This window comes from Oryctolagus cuniculus, chromosome 10 (genome assembly GCF_051225735.1).
Source record: "Oryctolagus cuniculus isolate XC-2025 breed Fujian yellow rabbit chromosome 10, ASM5122573v1, whole genome shotgun sequence".
NCBI classification, from domain to species: domain Eukaryota; kingdom Metazoa; phylum Chordata; class Mammalia; order Lagomorpha; family Leporidae; genus Oryctolagus; species Oryctolagus cuniculus.
Genome location: NC_142876.1, coordinates 16,614,936 through 16,631,599, shown reverse-complemented (window position 1 = coordinate 16,631,599; position 16,664 = coordinate 16,614,936). Strand labels below are relative to the sequence as shown.

The 16,664-nt window shown below is 39.1% G+C and overlaps 1 protein-coding gene across 14 annotated transcripts in view; it reads right to left on the bottom strand.

Annotated features, from left to right (window-relative positions):
• The window catches only part of PIGN (phosphatidylinositol glycan anchor biosynthesis class N), a 153,633-nt gene that overhangs the window by 58,054 nt on the left and 78,915 nt on the right, over nucleotides 1-16,664 (bottom strand). For all 14 annotated transcript variants that reach the window (XR_016213904.1, XR_016213903.1, XR_016213907.1 and 11 more), the window contains 5 exons: nucleotides 14,032-14,131; nucleotides 13,834-13,926; nucleotides 12,788-12,879; nucleotides 10,704-10,812; nucleotides 7,511-7,619 (listed from right to left, as the gene is read on the bottom strand). Coding sequence is in view for 7 of the 14 variants with exons in the window: in XM_017344218.4 (XP_017199707.4) it covers nucleotides 7,511-7,619; nucleotides 10,704-10,812; nucleotides 12,788-12,879; nucleotides 13,834-13,926; nucleotides 14,032-14,131 (503 nt within the window). In the remaining 7 variants the exon portion in view is untranslated. The remainder of the gene's footprint in view (nucleotides 1-7,510; nucleotides 7,620-10,703; nucleotides 10,813-12,787; nucleotides 12,880-13,833; nucleotides 13,927-14,031; nucleotides 14,132-16,664) is intronic.

The following is a 16,664-nucleotide window of genomic DNA, read 5'->3' as shown; positions in this document are numbered from 1 at the left end:
TGGGCAATCATTGTTTGCGGCTCCACAAGCTCAGTGCTCCCTAGTTGCCGAAGGCTGGTCATTGTTCCGATTTGAGGCCTGTGTGGATCAATGCTGTGATTCATACATCAATACGCATGAATGCTGTGCCCACTAACATCTGGGCATTGTTCACCTTGGAGGAGAGGAGGTGCGGGTGTGACCACACCCACAGACAATTTCCCCTGTTCTGTTAACAAGAGATCTACCAGACCAGTGTGGGTGTTACTCTGGATGCTTGCCACACCCTGGAGCTGACCAGAACTCCCTGGCCACACTCAGCACACACCCCTTGTTATTCACCAAAAGTACAGACATTCCACTAAGCCACAAGGCACAGTTGAAAGATAAAAGCCGGCCGGCGCTGCGGCTCACTAGGCTAATCCTCCGCCTTGCGGCGCCGGAACACCAGGTTCTAGTCCCGGTCGGGGCACCGGATTCTGTCCCGGTTGCCCCTCTTCCAGGCCAGTTCTCTGTTGTGGCCAGGGAGTGCAGTGGAGGATGGCCCAAGTCCTTGGGCCCTGCACCCCATGGGGAGACCAGGATAAGCACCTGGCTCTTGCCTTCAGATCAGCGCGGTGCACCAGCCGCAGCGCGCTGGCTGCGGTGGCCATTGGAGGGTGAACCAATGGCAAAGGAAGACCTTTCTCTCTGTCTCTCTCTCTCTCACTGTCCACTCTGCCTGTCAAAAAAAAAAAAAAAAAAAAAAGGAAAGAAAGAAAGATAAAAGCCATCAGAGGAAAAAGACCACCAAGTATCTCCACAAACGCCTAAAAATAAATGCAGAAATTCAAGAAACAAGAATAAAGAAGACATCACGACCCTCCCAAAGGAACACAAAGTTTCAATATTAGAATGTGTAGATGAAGAGACTGATGAAACGCTGGAAATGGAATTCAAAAATTTAATCATAGGATTACTCAACAGTAATCAGAAGCATATCTACAAACCACAGAAATCCATAGATGACATGAATGAAAGTTTTTCCATGGAATTGAGATTTTAATGAGAAATTAAAATGAAATATTAGAAATGAAGAATTCAATAGATCAAATAAAAAATGCAGTGGAAATTTTTAACACACTTGGTGAGGCAGAAGAAAGAATCCAAGCTAGAAAACAAATTTTTGGAAATTTTTCAGTCAGTCAAAAAAAAAAAAGGAGGAAATCATAAAAATTAAAAATAATGTTGGAGATTTATGGCATACTATAAAGCAACCCAACACACAGGTCTCAGGAGTTCCAGAAGGTGTGGAAAGAGAATAGACTGTCTTTATTCAGTGAAATAATTACAGAAAACTTTCCCAATCTGGAGAAAGAAAGGGACATTCAAGTACAAAAGCACACAGACCTCCTATCAAACATGATCAGAAAAGATCTTCATCATGACACATTGTAGTCAAACTTTCAACAGAAAAGCATGCTTAGAAAAGATTTTAAAATGTGCATGAGAGAACTGCCAGATTACTTTCAGAAGAGCTCCAAGTAGGCTCACAGTTGACTTCTCATCAGAAACTCTACAGTCCAAGAGACAGTCCAAGTCTCAACAGAAAAAAACCGTTAGCCCAGAACACTGTACCCTGCAAAGCTCTCATTTATGAATGAAGGTGAAATAAAGATCATTCACATCAAACAGAAATTGAAAGAATTTGTCATCACTTGTCCAACCTTACAGAAGATGCTTAAGGATGTGGTACATCAAGAAACAGAGAAATATAGCCATCATTATGAAAGAATATGAAGGCAGAAAATCCCCCAGGAAAAGTACAAAAGAAATCTAAAGTAAACAATAGGAATATGTACGGAAAAATGGCAGGGCCAAGTCGTTACTTTTCAATAGTCACCTTGAATGTAAATGGCCTCAGCTCTCCGTTAAAAGATACAGACTAGCCCATCTACTTGTTGCCTACAAGAAACACACTGCAGGGCCAGCGCTATGGCGTAGCGGGTAAAGCTACTGCCTGCAGTGCTGCCATCCCATATGGGTGCCAGTTTGAATCCTGGCTGTTTCATTTCTGATCCAGCTCTCTGCTATGGCCTGGGAAAGCCATGGAAGATAGCCCAAGTTTTTGGGCCTCTGCATCCGTGTGGGAGACATGAAAGAAGCTCCTGGCTCCTGGCTTCGGATCTGCCCCGCTGCAGCCATTACGGCCATTTGGGGAGTGAACCAGTGGATGGAAGACTTCTCTCTCTCTTCCTCTCTCTCTGCCTCTGCCTCTCTGTAATGCCACCTTTCTTTTTTTTTTTTTTTTTTTTTTTTTTTTTTTTTTTTTTTTTTTTTTTTTTTTGACAGGCAGAGTGGACAGTGAGAGAGAGAGACAGAGAGAAAGGTCTTCCTTTGCCGCTGGTTCACCCTCCAATGGCCGCCGCTGCAGCCGGCGCACCGCGCTGATCCTGGCAGGAGCCAGGAGCCAGGTGCTTTTCCTGGTCTCCCATGGGGTGCAGGACCCAAGCACCTGGGCCATCCTCCACTGCACTCCCTGGCCATAGCAGAGAGCTGGCCTGGAAGAGGGGCAACCGGGACAGAATCCGGCGCCCCAACCGGGACTAGAACCCGGTGTGCCGGCGCCGCAAGGTGGAGGATTAGCCTATTGAGCCACGGCGCCGGCTCGCCACCTTTCAAAATATATAAATAAATATCACCAACAAAGATACATGCAGATTGAAAGTGAAAGGATGGAAAAAGATATTCCATGCTAACAGAAACTCTGACTTTCAAATAAATAAATAAATCTTTAAATAAAAAAAGATCAGTGAAATGAAGAGCTGGGTTTTTTTTTGAAAAATTTAACAAAATTGATATACCATTGGCTCAATTAATCAAAAAAAAAACAAAAACAAAAACAGGGGGAGAAGACTCAAATCAATAGAATCAGAGATGAAAAAGGAAATGTAACAGATGCCAAAGAAATAAAAAGAATCATCAGGAATCACTACAAAGAGCTGTATGTCAAAAAATTAAGAAACCTAGAAAATCTGGATACATTCCTGGACACATATAGTCTACCAAAATTGAGTCATGAAGACACAGAAAACCTAAACAGACAAATTTAATCAATATGGAGATTGAATCAATAATAAAGACCCTTCCATCAAAAACAAGGATGGGATGGCTTCACTGCTGAATGCTACCAGACATTTAAAGAACTAATTTCAATTCATCTCAAGGTATTCAAAAATAATTGAAAGGGAATGAATCTTCCCAAATTCCTTTTATGAAGCCTGAATCACCTTAACTCCTAAACCATAAAAAGATACAACAGAGAAAGATAACTATACAGAACAATATCCTTGATGAACATAGACGCAAAAATTCTTAACAAAATATTAACTAAGCAAATCCAACGACACATCAGAAAGATCATTCAAATTGGAAAATTGGAAGTCAAAAATACTTGTAAACTATGCAACTGATAAAGGGTTAATACCCAGAATCTATAAAGAACTCAAGAAATTCAACAACAAGAAAACAAACAATCCAGTTAAGAAATGTGCAAAGGACTTAAACAGGCATTTTTCAAGAAAGGAAATTCAAATGGCCAAGAGACACAGGAAAAAATGCTCAGGATCACTAGCCATCAGGGAAATGCAAATCAAAACCACATGAGGTTTCACCTCACCTCGGCTGGAGTGGCTCTCATACAGAAATTAACAAATAACAAGTGCTGGCAAGGATGTAGGGAAAATGGTAACCTAATCCACTGTTGGTGGGAATGTAAACTGGTCCAGCCACTGTGGAAGAAAGTATGGAGATACCTCAGAAATCTGAATTTAAACCTACCATCCGATCCAGCCATCCCACTCAAAGGAATTTACCCAAATCAAAATAAATCAGTATATGAAAGAGTGATCTGTACCCTCTTGTTTATTGCAGCTCAATTCACAATAGTTAAGATATGGAATCAATCCAGATGTCCATAAATTGAAGATTGAATAAAGAAATTATGGTATGTACACACTATGGAATACTATTTAAGTATAAAAAAATGAAATCCTGCCTTTCCAACAAAATAGATGCAACTGGAAACCATTATACTTAGTGAAATAAGTGAGTCCCAAATAGACAGATATCATTTGTTTTCCCTGATCTGGGGTAACTAATAGAGTACCTAAAACGTAATGTATTGGAATGAAATGGACATTTTGAGATTTGATGACTACAGACCTTGTATCTTCTGTTGAGGAACAGTGTTTTTTTCTTCATACTCTGTGTTGAACTCTTTTAATTAGTGTAAGGTTAACTTTATGATCATTAAGTAAACTGAAAGTAATCTATGTAAACATTAAGAGTTGGGGGGCTGGCACTGTGGCGTAGTGGGTAAAACCACTGCCTAGCAGTGCTGGCATCTCATATGGGTGCTGGTTCGAGTCCCAGCTGCTCCACTTCCCATCCAGCTCTCTACTGTGGCCTGGGAAAGCAGTAGAAGATGGCCCAAGTCCTTGGGCCCGTGGACTCCCATGGACCTTGAAGAATCTCCTGTCTCCTGGCTTCGGATCCGCACAGCCCCAGCCATTACAGCCAATTGAGGACTGAACCAGGGGATGGAAGACCTCTCTCTCCCTCTCTCTCTCTGCCTTTCCTTCTCTCTATATATAACTCTTATAATAAATCTTTTAAAAAAATTAAGAGTGGGAATGGGAGAGGAAGTAGGAAGAAGGGTTGGAGCGTGGGTGGGAGGAAGAGAAATATCACTATGTTCCTAAATCTGTATATATGAAAAAAAATGAAACTTATATAATCTAAATAAAATTAAAATGAAAAAATAAAAAAATGTTATAAACACACTGAAAACCCCAATAAGGAAGAAGCATGAATGTAAAGGTCATTTTTCTGTAATTCTTACAATGTACCATATCTTGATCTTCTTAGAAGCTTTAAAAATGAGATATAGTGATAAATACACAAAGCCTATCTTCTGTATTTTACTTCATTATGGATTATTTTTTGGTAGGTCAGAAAACTAAGGAGTTGAGCAAGACTACACTACAAAGATGCGAAGCTATGCTGTAGGTGATACCTGGGTTATTATGTACTACCTATGTGCCCCTGATCTCTGATATATTATGCCCCATATATTGTTTATTTGCTGGCGTGTGCTACATATGACTACATATTTATGAAGCTATATGGTGGAATAGAAAGACTTCCTTTAATATTACATCTCATATTCATAATTTTTGGGTTATCTATAGACTTGAAAACATGCCATATGATCATCACATACAGCCACCTGACAGGAACGTTGGTCCCTCTGTCCCCATATAACTAAACTACAAGAAGGCAGAGACTTGATCTTGTTACTCATCTCAGTGAACAGGGTAATGCCAGAGCATAGTATTCATTGAACACAATTTTCCAAAATGAAGAAGCAGTCATTGATACCATTCATGCAGAATGAATGTAAACAGTAATTTTATTAAGATAATTTAAAAAGGATAGTGGCCTACAGAATTTCCATAATTAAATGAAGCAAACACATACACACACACACATACATGGGTGTCTTAAAAAGTTCTTGGAAAATGAGTATTATGAAAAAAATGATGCATGGACTTAAAATTTTGTATCAAAATAAAATTATCTTTCAAGTTCATTTTCCTTGAAACTTTTCTTCTTTTAAAAAAATATTTCTTTGAAAGGTAGAGTTATAGAGAGAGAGAAGGGGAGAGAAAGGGAGAGACAAGAGACAAAGATAGAGAGGGAGATCTTCCATCTGCTGGTTCACTCACTAAATGGCTGCAATGGCCAGAACTGGGTCAGACCAAAGCCAGGACCCAGGAGCTTCATCCAGGTCTCCCATGTGGGTGGCAGGGGCCCAAGGACTTAGGCCATACTCCGCAGCTTTCCCAGAAGCACTATCAGGGAGTTGGGTTGTGAGTAGGCAGCCAGAACTTGAACCAATGCCCAAGCAGGATGCCGGAATCACAGGCGGTGGCTTTACTGGCTATGCCTTGATGCCATCTGCTCCATGAACATTTGGGAGTACCCTCATATATAAAATAGTATCAGTTATTTTTCAATAACTTACATTTACACAGTGACCATGGATTTTGCAAAATGAACAAACAAAACTGTAGGACATATATGTCTGATTCCTGGTTTTTTTTTGTTTGTTTGTTTGTTTTGTTTTTTTAATTTATTTGACAGATAGAGTTAGACAGTGAGAGAGGAAAGAGACAGAGAGAGAAAGGCTTCCTTCTGTTGGTTCACCCCCCAAAATGGCCGCTATGGCCGGAGTTAAGCCGATCTGAAGCCAGGAGCCAGGAGCCAGGTGCTTCCTCCTGGTCTCCCATGCGGGTGCAGGGTCCCAAACACTTGGGCCATCCTCCACTGCACTCCTGGGCCACAGCAGAGAGCTGGACTGAAAGAGGAGCAGCTGGGACTAGAACCCGGCGCCCATATGGGATGCCAGCACCGCAGGTGGAGGATTAACCAATTGAGCCACGGTGCCGGCCTTTCCGTTATATTTAAGCCTCTACTTAGGCTTTAAGTGTGATCTAAAAAAAAAAAAAAAAAAAAAAAACCACTCCTAAGTCTTAATCTTTTTAAGATGAGGTTCCTTTTTTGATGATGAACAATAAAATTGTTTAGAGAAAAAGTAAAAAGTGCATGTCAAACAACTCTCAGGAATAACAAACTTTTTAAAATGAAAAACTTGGACTTAAAGCTTGATTTTGTCTTCTAAGTAAAAGGGAAAATCTAGGTCCTTTAAATTACGTATGAGTATGTTTCCTTTATACATACGTCCTACCATTCTTAAGTAAGAGCACTTAATCTGCGGCGGGGGAGGAGAGAGGGAGTGGGCGTTTGCCTAGAAGTTAAGATGCCCCCATTCCATGTGAGTTTGAGTCCCAGCATAGGCTCCGGACACTAGCTTCCTGCTAATGATGACCTAGAAGGCAGCAGTGACGTCTCAGTTAATTGGGTTCCTGCCACTCACATGGGAGACCTCAACTGAATTCTTGCCTCCCAGCTCTGGTCTGGTTCATTACGGAGCAATGTGGGAACTGGAGGATGGGAGCTCTTTCTCTTTGTCTCTCTATCTCTTTGTCTCTCAAAGAAAGTTTTTAGACTTGTAATAGGTATTATGTGTGGGAGGCTACTAATCAACATTATTTTCACAAAGGGAAATATAGATAAAATTGAACTATTTCTTACTTGCTGTGTAAGAACTGAGAATTTATAAATTATATGAAAATTAAGAATAAAATACTCTTCAAAAAACCCCCCTTGCTTCTGGAATCACTAAGCAGATTTTTATCAGATATTAATAAACACATATACTTCTTATCTGATAGTAAATATTCTATTGATTAAATGACTGCTTTACAAGCATTCTAAATTTATTAAATTCCAGCAAGAGAAATTGATACCTGGTTATTATTATTCACTGCAACAAAAAATTCTTCCAATAACAATAATACAAACATAAATTTTGGATCATTTTAAGATAACAGATTCGATATAAAAACTGGTTTATGTGGTTGCTTACCTAACACTGCCCAACTCAAAATCTGATTCATTAGAGGTAGTCCTTGTTTCCTGAGTAGACTGCTATTGGTGCTGTATACAACATACATGGAAAGCACTGTGCTCAGAATCTGAAAACGAATGTCAAACAGGTAAATTTACAGACAACATACTAGCAAGAATACTTAGAGAGGTTCTGCGGACAATTAGAATCTGGCCAAAATGCTATTGAAATTGGACCATCTCAGCTTCCTATGGCCAAGACTAAGAGTTAGTACTCCTGAACTAGCTGGCGCTGCGGCTCAATCAGCTAATCCTCCGCCTAGCGGCACCAGCACACCAGGTTCTAGTCCCGGTCGGGGTGCCGGATTCTGTCCCGGTTGCCCCTCTTCCAGGCCAGCTCTCTGCTGTGGCCAGGGAAGTGCAGTGGAGGATGGCCCAAGTGCTTGGGCCCTGCACCCCATGGGAGACCAGGAGAAGCACCTGGCTCCTGCCTTCGGATCAGCGTGGTGCGCTGGCCTCAGCGTGCCAGCCGTGGCGGCCATTGGAGGGTGAACCAATGGCAAAAGGAAGACCTTTCTCTCTGTCTCTCTCTCTCTCTCACTGTCCACTCTGCCTGTAAAAAAAAAAAAAAAAAAAAAAGTACTCCTGAACTAAGCAAAGCTGAACTTTGCAATGAAATGGGGCATTTTATACTTTGGCATACATTACCGTACTGTTTCTAAATGGAAGCACTTGTTACAAATATTGGCGTTTTCATAAATCATGGAAACGAAGAGGGTGAAATGTATATAGCATAGTATAAATGGATGTGCTTTTGACCCCACAATAATGTCCATTAGTTCATTCAACATACTTTTCTAGCCTAATTATTTACCTGTTTCTGGAAATACAAGGAATAAATAGTCTTCAGAGTACATTTATAAACTAGTAAAGCTTCAAACTGCAGTGTGTAGGCTGCTGGCCTGTTTTTATATATACTGCTGTTTTAATATAAGTTGTCAGTCTTTGCATGACACAATGATAGAGTTGAAAACCTGTAACAGACTCAATTATTATCTGGCCCCTTAGAAAAATGTCTGTTAAGCCGGTGCCGTGGCTCACTAGGCTAATCCTCTGCCTTCAGCACCGGCACACCGGGTTCTAGTCCCGGTCGGGGCGCTGGATTCTGTCCCAGTCGCTCCTCTTCCAGTCCAGCTCTCTGCTGTGGCCCAGGAGTGCAGTGGAGGATGGCCCAAGTCCTTGGGCCCTGCACTTACATGGGTGACCAGGAGGAAGCTCCTGTCTTCGGATCAGTGCAGCACACCGGCCGTAACGGCCATTTGTGGGGGTGAGCCAACGGAAGGAAGACCTTTCTCTCTGTCTCTCTCTCACTGTCTAACTCTGCCTGTCAAAAAATTAAAAAAAAAAAAAAAAGTCTGTTAAGTCCTTACCACTGGATTAACTGTCATTTTAAGAAGTTAGCTAACTATAGGGCCGGCGCCGTGGCTCAATAGGCTAATCCTCCACCTTGCGGCGCCGGCACACCGGGTTCTAGTCCCGGTCGGGGTGCCGGATTCTGTCCCGGTTGCCCCTCTTCCAGGCCAGCTCTCTGCTATGGCCAGGGAGTGCAGTGGAGGATGGCCCAGGTGCTTGGGCCCTGCACCCCATGGGAGACCAGGAAAAGCACCTGGATCCTGGCTCCTGCCATCGGATCAGCGCGGTGCGCCGGCTGCAGCGGCGGCCATTGGAGGGTGAACCAACGGCAAAGGAAGACCTTTCTCTCTCTGTCTCTCTCTCTCTCACTGTCCACTCTGCCTGTCAAAAAAAAAAAAAAAAAAAAAGTTAGCTAACTATAAATATGAACAAAGAAGTTGTTTTAGAGATCAGGTTACCAGTCTCATCACCAAATCCTGGAGATATATTTAATTTACTTTCACATTTTCAGTGAATTAAGATGCAAAAATGTTTTAATAAAGCTATGGCACAATCCTAGAACCCTTTCAACTATATGACACATCCTGATTTCAGAGATGTTAAAATGCTAAAAAAAAATGTATAGTTTGGAATCAATCAAATATGACAAGCAGTACAGGAATTCATGCAAATTAAAAAGCTAATGCAAAAAAGAATTTTGTAACTGAATTACCTAATACTCTGGGGTATTTTTAACAAAGCATATAAGAACTCTGGCATGGCATTCTTTGCTCCTCTACAGTGAGAGTCAGAAATATTCCTTCTGTCAAAGAATTTATTATTAAAGGTGAATTCTGTCAAAATGACTATGGCTTTAGTGAAAAGCCCGTCAGTGTACCATTTAAAATGAAACACATGTTCCAAAGGCTTGACAGTATCTTTGACAAAATATTTTTCCCTTTTATAAGTTCTCTATTGCTCTCCAGGAATGAATTTAACTGTGATGTCATCTTTTGAGAGTGGTATATTTTTATTTCAGAGTGTTCTTAGAAATACTTTCCATTACTCAATTTTGTTCTGAGGAAATATTTTGAAAACACTCATATTTATAGTTTAGTCAGTGTTCTAGATGTGGTTATTTATTTATTTATTCATTCATTTAAAAGAAAAATCTATTTCCAACCTTATCTACAAAAAATGTTATCATTTCAGAAAATATTATATAACCTCTAATTTTGCACTCTTATTAGATATTATCTCTGCTTTACACATATAAAGCAAAAAACACTAAAGTTAAATTACTGAACATAATGCCTCTAGTATGTGGTATAACTGGGAACCAGTTCAATTTTGAAACATTGGGTTCAAAGTCCTTTTCATTACACCAAAGCCCCCGACCATGCTGAAGCTTATTTTCTCCTAGGGCATCGTCGGAAGTCTTAAATTGGCTCTTCTTCACATACACATACCCCAGGTGCTTCCATTTCAAAGAAGTTTGCTTTCCCTGACCTCAAAGAGGAAAATGCAGAATCCAGGCCAGAGGAAGCCCTTTTGAAGCTTCATGTTTCGGTCAGCATCAATGCCTCTTATGTCACTCTGACCTCTGCCCTTGAGTTATCCTTCAGTCACTTCTTGCTGAGGTTTCAGTTATTTCACACCTTTTAGAGAACACATTTTCATTACCCTAAACAGAAAGCTTTCTTCTCAGCTGAGAGACACTGAGCCACATAAACACAATGGCCTGTTAAGGACATAATTAAATACAACTCTAAGTGCATTTTGGCATATCATTAGTATAACAGTATTAATCTGTAACTGACCTGTAAGAGATGTACCAATAGCTCTTCCTTTGCAAGACTACCTTTTCTTTTTATGAGAGATGGTACAGCAAACAGGGACAGCAGAAGAACCAGCAAGCCTGCACCCATTCTGTTTCAAAATACAATCCATAATTTAAAATTCTCTTAAGATATCTACTGAACACATCATGACAACATAAGACATTTTACTTTAATATAGAAACATCCCTGGCACTTTGTTTAATAAAAATAAAGTAGCAAATGGATACAGGAAATAATACAAATCTTAAGATAAAGGTACTGTATGTAAAGGTTATTTGTAACCTTTCCCCACAATTTTTTTTCTTAAGTATCTAACCTATTTCTATAATTTGCTGTCTTAGCAACTACTGTCATTCTCAGCTTGTAGAGCAAATTTACAGAAAGTATAAAAAATAGCTAAGCAAATATACTATCAGTATTATAACACATTTTGTAGCTATGAGCACTTACTCACATACAAAGGATCTACATTAATAATCCATGTTATTTCTAGCAAGAAAACAGTTCCTTCCTATCATTGATTTTGGTGCTTTCTTCAGTTGCCCTGTCTAGAAAAAGGAAAGGATGGTGGTCACAGGGTAACATGAGGGTGAGGCATTCGTATAGTAAGGAAAAAACCAAATGTATCATACTTTCCAAGAACACCAGGTACAGTATGGTTCCTGAAGTCAAAGATAACACATATCGAGGAAATGGCACACCATTTTTGAGTTTTATTTCTCACATCCTGAAAAATGTGAATAATGTAGGACAACTGAAATTAACTTGGGGACAGAGTCTAGAGGTCAAATATATTAGAATTTAGAGAAAAGGATCAGTTTAGGTGAAATAAGAATAAAAGGAAGAACTAGACCCCCAAGAAGAGTGCAAAGCTTGAATGCCCGGGAAAATGCTTGGCTTTTGCTTGTTTTGGGTTCTTCAAATGTACTCTCTGAGAATCAGAAGAAAAAAAAGTATACATTAAACATGGATTATCCTTAAAACTTAAGGAAAATAAGCCATGTTGAATCAATATACTTTGTTTCTTCAGTTTGCAGTGAGTTTTAACTCACTGGCAAAAATTATTTTAGAGCACAAGAATAACAGGAACATTATTGCTATGTTATACACAGTTTTGCTTTTTTCTTTAATTTCCTCTTCTTAAATGTTTCATATATCTGCTTTTGTAATTTTCTACAGAAGTGAGATGCTATGAGATATAAAATGGAGGATAGAAATTTCTCCATGTATCAGGAATCCAAATAGATAAGTTACAAATATAGCCAGTAGAAAAACAACAGAAATTGAAAATTATCGAGCAATGTAAATTACACATGAAGGGAAACAACGTAATTTTAAAAAATACAAAATTGATTTCTTATATTTTAACAGATTTATTTGTTTCCTTCATTCTTCTTTAATAGGATATGCAAGCAGTAAATTTCTATGGAGACAATTTAAATAATTTCTTTTCCTTTTAGCATATGATAAATTCTGCTGAACTATGTCAAGACCTATTGAGCAGGACTACTAGAGATAATGAAGGAAAAGTGATTATAGAAGAGCTCACTTCAGAACTATTTGAAGAAAAAAATAAATGAAAGTATTTGAACTCAAAGGTACATAGAGTTTCTACCTATGGAGAGCTTTCCATTCAAATTAGAAGAATATTTCATTTTTCTAAGACATTTTAGTGTTGTCATGCTCAAAGGAACAGGCAGAGATAATATAATGGCTATTAGATCTTCTTGTTTTGGCAACAAAATATTTTTTTCACATGAAACTAAAACTTTTACCAATTTCCCAATAGATTTAAGATAGAAAATCTTCTAGTTTTTTTACTTGTTTTCATTTTCAGTCATCACTGTGAACCACAATTTCATTGTGAAGCCCAATAAGCCTCTCTAAGGGAGCATTAATGACTCTTAGATCCCAAGGCAAAGTCCTGATTCATGGGTGGGTACTAGCGTTTCAATTTCTAGTTTGTTCATATCATTTTAGACTCACGATCATATAGTTCAAATTTCACAGTGTTGATTGAAAAAAAAAATTGTACTGAAAATAAAATTAAAGATTGTCCATACACTAGAGAGATGTCTGGCGTCCGACCTACAACAGGCATCAGTGGGAACACCGCCAGGAGCAAAGAAAAGACAGTCCAACTCAGTGAAGTGATCTAAAACCAAGAACAAAGTCATCTTCAAACAAATATGGCACAGAAAACTGTCTTCAGTGCTTCAATCGTGTTCCTTTCCTAAAACAAAATGCAAATCTCACAGCTGTTTATTTTAAAAAGGAATAGAACAGTAGATGTACAGGTGCTATATTAGGCCCAGCATGCACATTATCTCTAACTCTCAGTAATCTCAAGAGGTAGCTTTTACTATGCACAGTATTTCTGATGAGGAAACTGAGCTCAGAGAAGTTAAAGTAAGTATACCAGGGTCATAATAAATGAAATAACCAGGATTTAAACTCGAGGCTGACATTTCAAAGCAAGTGCTTCATTCAATTTTTGTTATAGCAAAATTGATGATGCCATCTATAAGAAAACTGGTCTACAATAATAATCAAATAATTAAGTTCAGAAGGGAAATAAATGAAAGTAATGTTGTGATTATATTAAGATAAAAATGATCAATAATCATGCTAGAGACTTTAAAATTCTCATAGGGTAGAGAAAGAATCAAAGAGCACACATGAGAGTATTTTTTATAGAAGCACACTGTAATTCTTTACCTGAGAAAGAACATCAAGAGTAATTATATTCTAGAATAAACTATCACGAATATACACTTTTCTAGATAAAAACTGAGTGGCTCAGGAAATCTCTCTGCCTTCTCCATCACCTAGATATCTAAGCTAAAGGACTCCAAGAAGTGTTTCAGAAAAGGATATTATCAGTCCTTTAATAATTTCAATTATCACATAACCAGCTCATTTTCATGTGACACACTAGGGGAATCACTGAAACCTTAAAAGTAATGTCAGTTCTCCTTCAAAAGGCCAATTTTTTTTTTTTAATGTAAGGTTATATCCTACTCTTTAAAGATAAGCAATTCCTCAAGTTAAACTCATATCAAAACAAAGTAATTACTAATCTGTTCTAGGTCAAAAAGAATATTTATACCTTTGCTTGAGTCCACAGTTTAGTTAGAAACGGCCAACCCGCAAATACAATAAGTCCAGCTGTAAGCATATAGCGGTAGAAAAAACTGAGAACCTGGTAAGATATTCCAAAGAAGAAATGAAAATGAGGTCATTTAACAGTAGTTACAGATAGATGGAAAAAATCTGAAAAATGTTGTAATCTGCTAATTTTACTTACCAATACTTCAATTCCCACAGTAAAGACTAACAGGTATCCAACAAAATGGCTCAGAGGAAAGGTCAACAGTGATGCAACAAGGTCCTGAACAACTTGAAATCTGTTTTAAAAAATTATTTAGAAAAAGACTTTACAATGTGTATTGAATTACGATTATATGTAGTAAAAATAAAAGCCTTATATAAAGCCAAAAAATTAGGTAATACTTATTTTTATAAATTTTCAATTTATAGATTATTCAAAAACTAAGAGAAACTAACAGATTTGTTTTAATAGCTTTAACTTAACTGCTTTTTAAAAATCTATGTATTTTAGGGGCTGGCGACACGGCTCTCTAGGCTAATCCTCTATCTGCGGCGCCGGCACCCCGGGTTCTAGTCCTGGTCGGGACGCCAGATTCTGTCCGGGTTGCTCCTCTTCCAGTCCAGCTCTCTGCTGTGGCCCGGGAGTGCAGTGGAGGATGGCCCAAGTGCTTGGACCCTGCACCAGCATGGGAGACTGGGAGGAAGCACCTGGCTCCTGGCTTTGGATCGGCACAGCGCGCGGCCATAGCAGCCACTTGGGGGGTGAACCAATGGAAGGAAGACCTTTCTCTCTGTCTCTGTCTCTCTCTCTCTCTAACTATGCCTGTCAAAAAAAAAAAAAAAATCTATGTACTTTAGGAAAAATGGATTTTATGAATTTATTTGACTATAACAAAGGTTTGCTTGGTTTTTGTAAACATTTATAACAATAAATGAGTCTTACTTGATCCTACTTTACTCATGGTTACATACAATTACAGATAGAATATCATAGATAAAATATGCATACAATGAGTCCAAATATATACAAACTGAAATTTTAAAAAAAATCACCTAGGTTCCTTAAATTAAAATCTCAACTATTTTAATTAAATAAAGGAAGGTTTTCTTAATCTAGCTAGGGAAAATCTTAACTGCACTTTTTAGCTGAGCTAAATAACCTTTTCCAAACCCAATTTAAGATGTCACTAATTATACACTAATTGTAATTAAGTGTGAACTCATAACCATCAAAAATGTATTATATACTTGAGTACTTTTTATACTTCATCACTGAGAAAAATTAGCATTTATGGTGTATTATTAAGTAGGTAATTATAAAAGGTCAGCATCATTTGGTTTATGATCTTTTTCTGACTAAAAACAACGGCTACAGAATGTTATTGAAACTATTAAGGTGCCACATGGGAAAGCAAACTAACATCAGACAGGCACAAGGAGAATTTTTCTTTTATTCTCAACAGTGCGCAGAGAAGAATAAGAAACAATTTTATAAAATCATTTGAAAGATTTTTTTCTAGCAAAAGAGTATACTTTTACATTTTAGATTTTTTATAATCTATTAAAAAGATGCCAAAGCAAATAACATTAGAAAAAAAAAATGTGGGCCGGCGCCATGGCTCAATAGGCTAATCCTCCTCCTTGCGGCGCCGGAACACTGGGTTCTAGTCCCAGTCGGGGTGTCGGATTCTGTCCCGGTTGCCTCTCTTCCAGGCCAGCTCTCTGCTATGGCCCGGGAGTGCAGTGGAGGATGGCCCAAGTGCTTGGGCCCTGCACCCCATGGGAGACCAGGAGAAGCACCTGGCTCTTGCCTTCGGATCAGCATGGTGCGTTGGCCGCAGCGCACCAGCTGCGGTGGCCATTGGAGGGTGAACCAATGGCAAAAGGAAGACCTTTCTCTCTGTCTCTCTCTCTCCCTGTCCACTCTGCCTGTCAAAAAAAAAAAAGTATGGCTGGCATTCTGGTTAAGTTGCTGTCTGCAGTGCCAGCCAGTTTCAGACGTGGCTGCTCAGTTTCCAATCTAGTTCACTGCTTTTGTGCCTGGGAAAGCAAAGGAAGATGGTCCAAATCCTGAGACCCTGCCACCCAAGTGGGAGACCTAGATGGAGTTCTAGGCTCCCGGCTTTGGCTTGGTCCAGCACTGGCTATTGCAGCCATTAGGGAAGTGAATGAGAGGATGGAAGATCTCTCTTTCTTTCTGTCTCTCCCTCTCTGTAACTCTGTCTTCTAAATAAATAAATAATTTTTTTTTTAAAAAAAGGAAAAAATATCTGACTCAACACATCCAACAATCCTATAATTTTCAAATGGAAAAGTAAAGTAGGTTTTAATTAGTGCCTTTTCGTCCTATATTTTAAACATTTTATATATAATTTTTACTTTCAATATTTTTAACATTTTAATGTTTTTAATACCTACTTTTTAAAAAAAGATTTATTTATTTACTTGAAAGGCAGAGTTACAGACAGGCAGAGGAAGAGAGACAGAGAGGTCTTCCATCTGCTGGTTCACTCCCCAGATGGCTGCAACAGCCAGAGCTGTACAGATCTGTACAGAAGCCACGAGCCAGGAGCCTCTTCCTGGTCTTCCTCGTGGGTGCAGGGACCCAAGGAGTTGGGCCATCTTCCATTGATTTCCCAGGCCTCAGCAGAGAGCGGGATCGGAAGTGCAGCAGCCAGGACTTGAACTGGCGCCCCATGAAATGCCAGCACTGCAGGCCACAGTGCCAGCCCCAATACCTACTGTTTTTAAGGGAGGGAAGGAATGGTCATAGCACGAATCAACAAAAATTAAAATGAAAATACATGTCATGTTGGCTAACAATAAGGA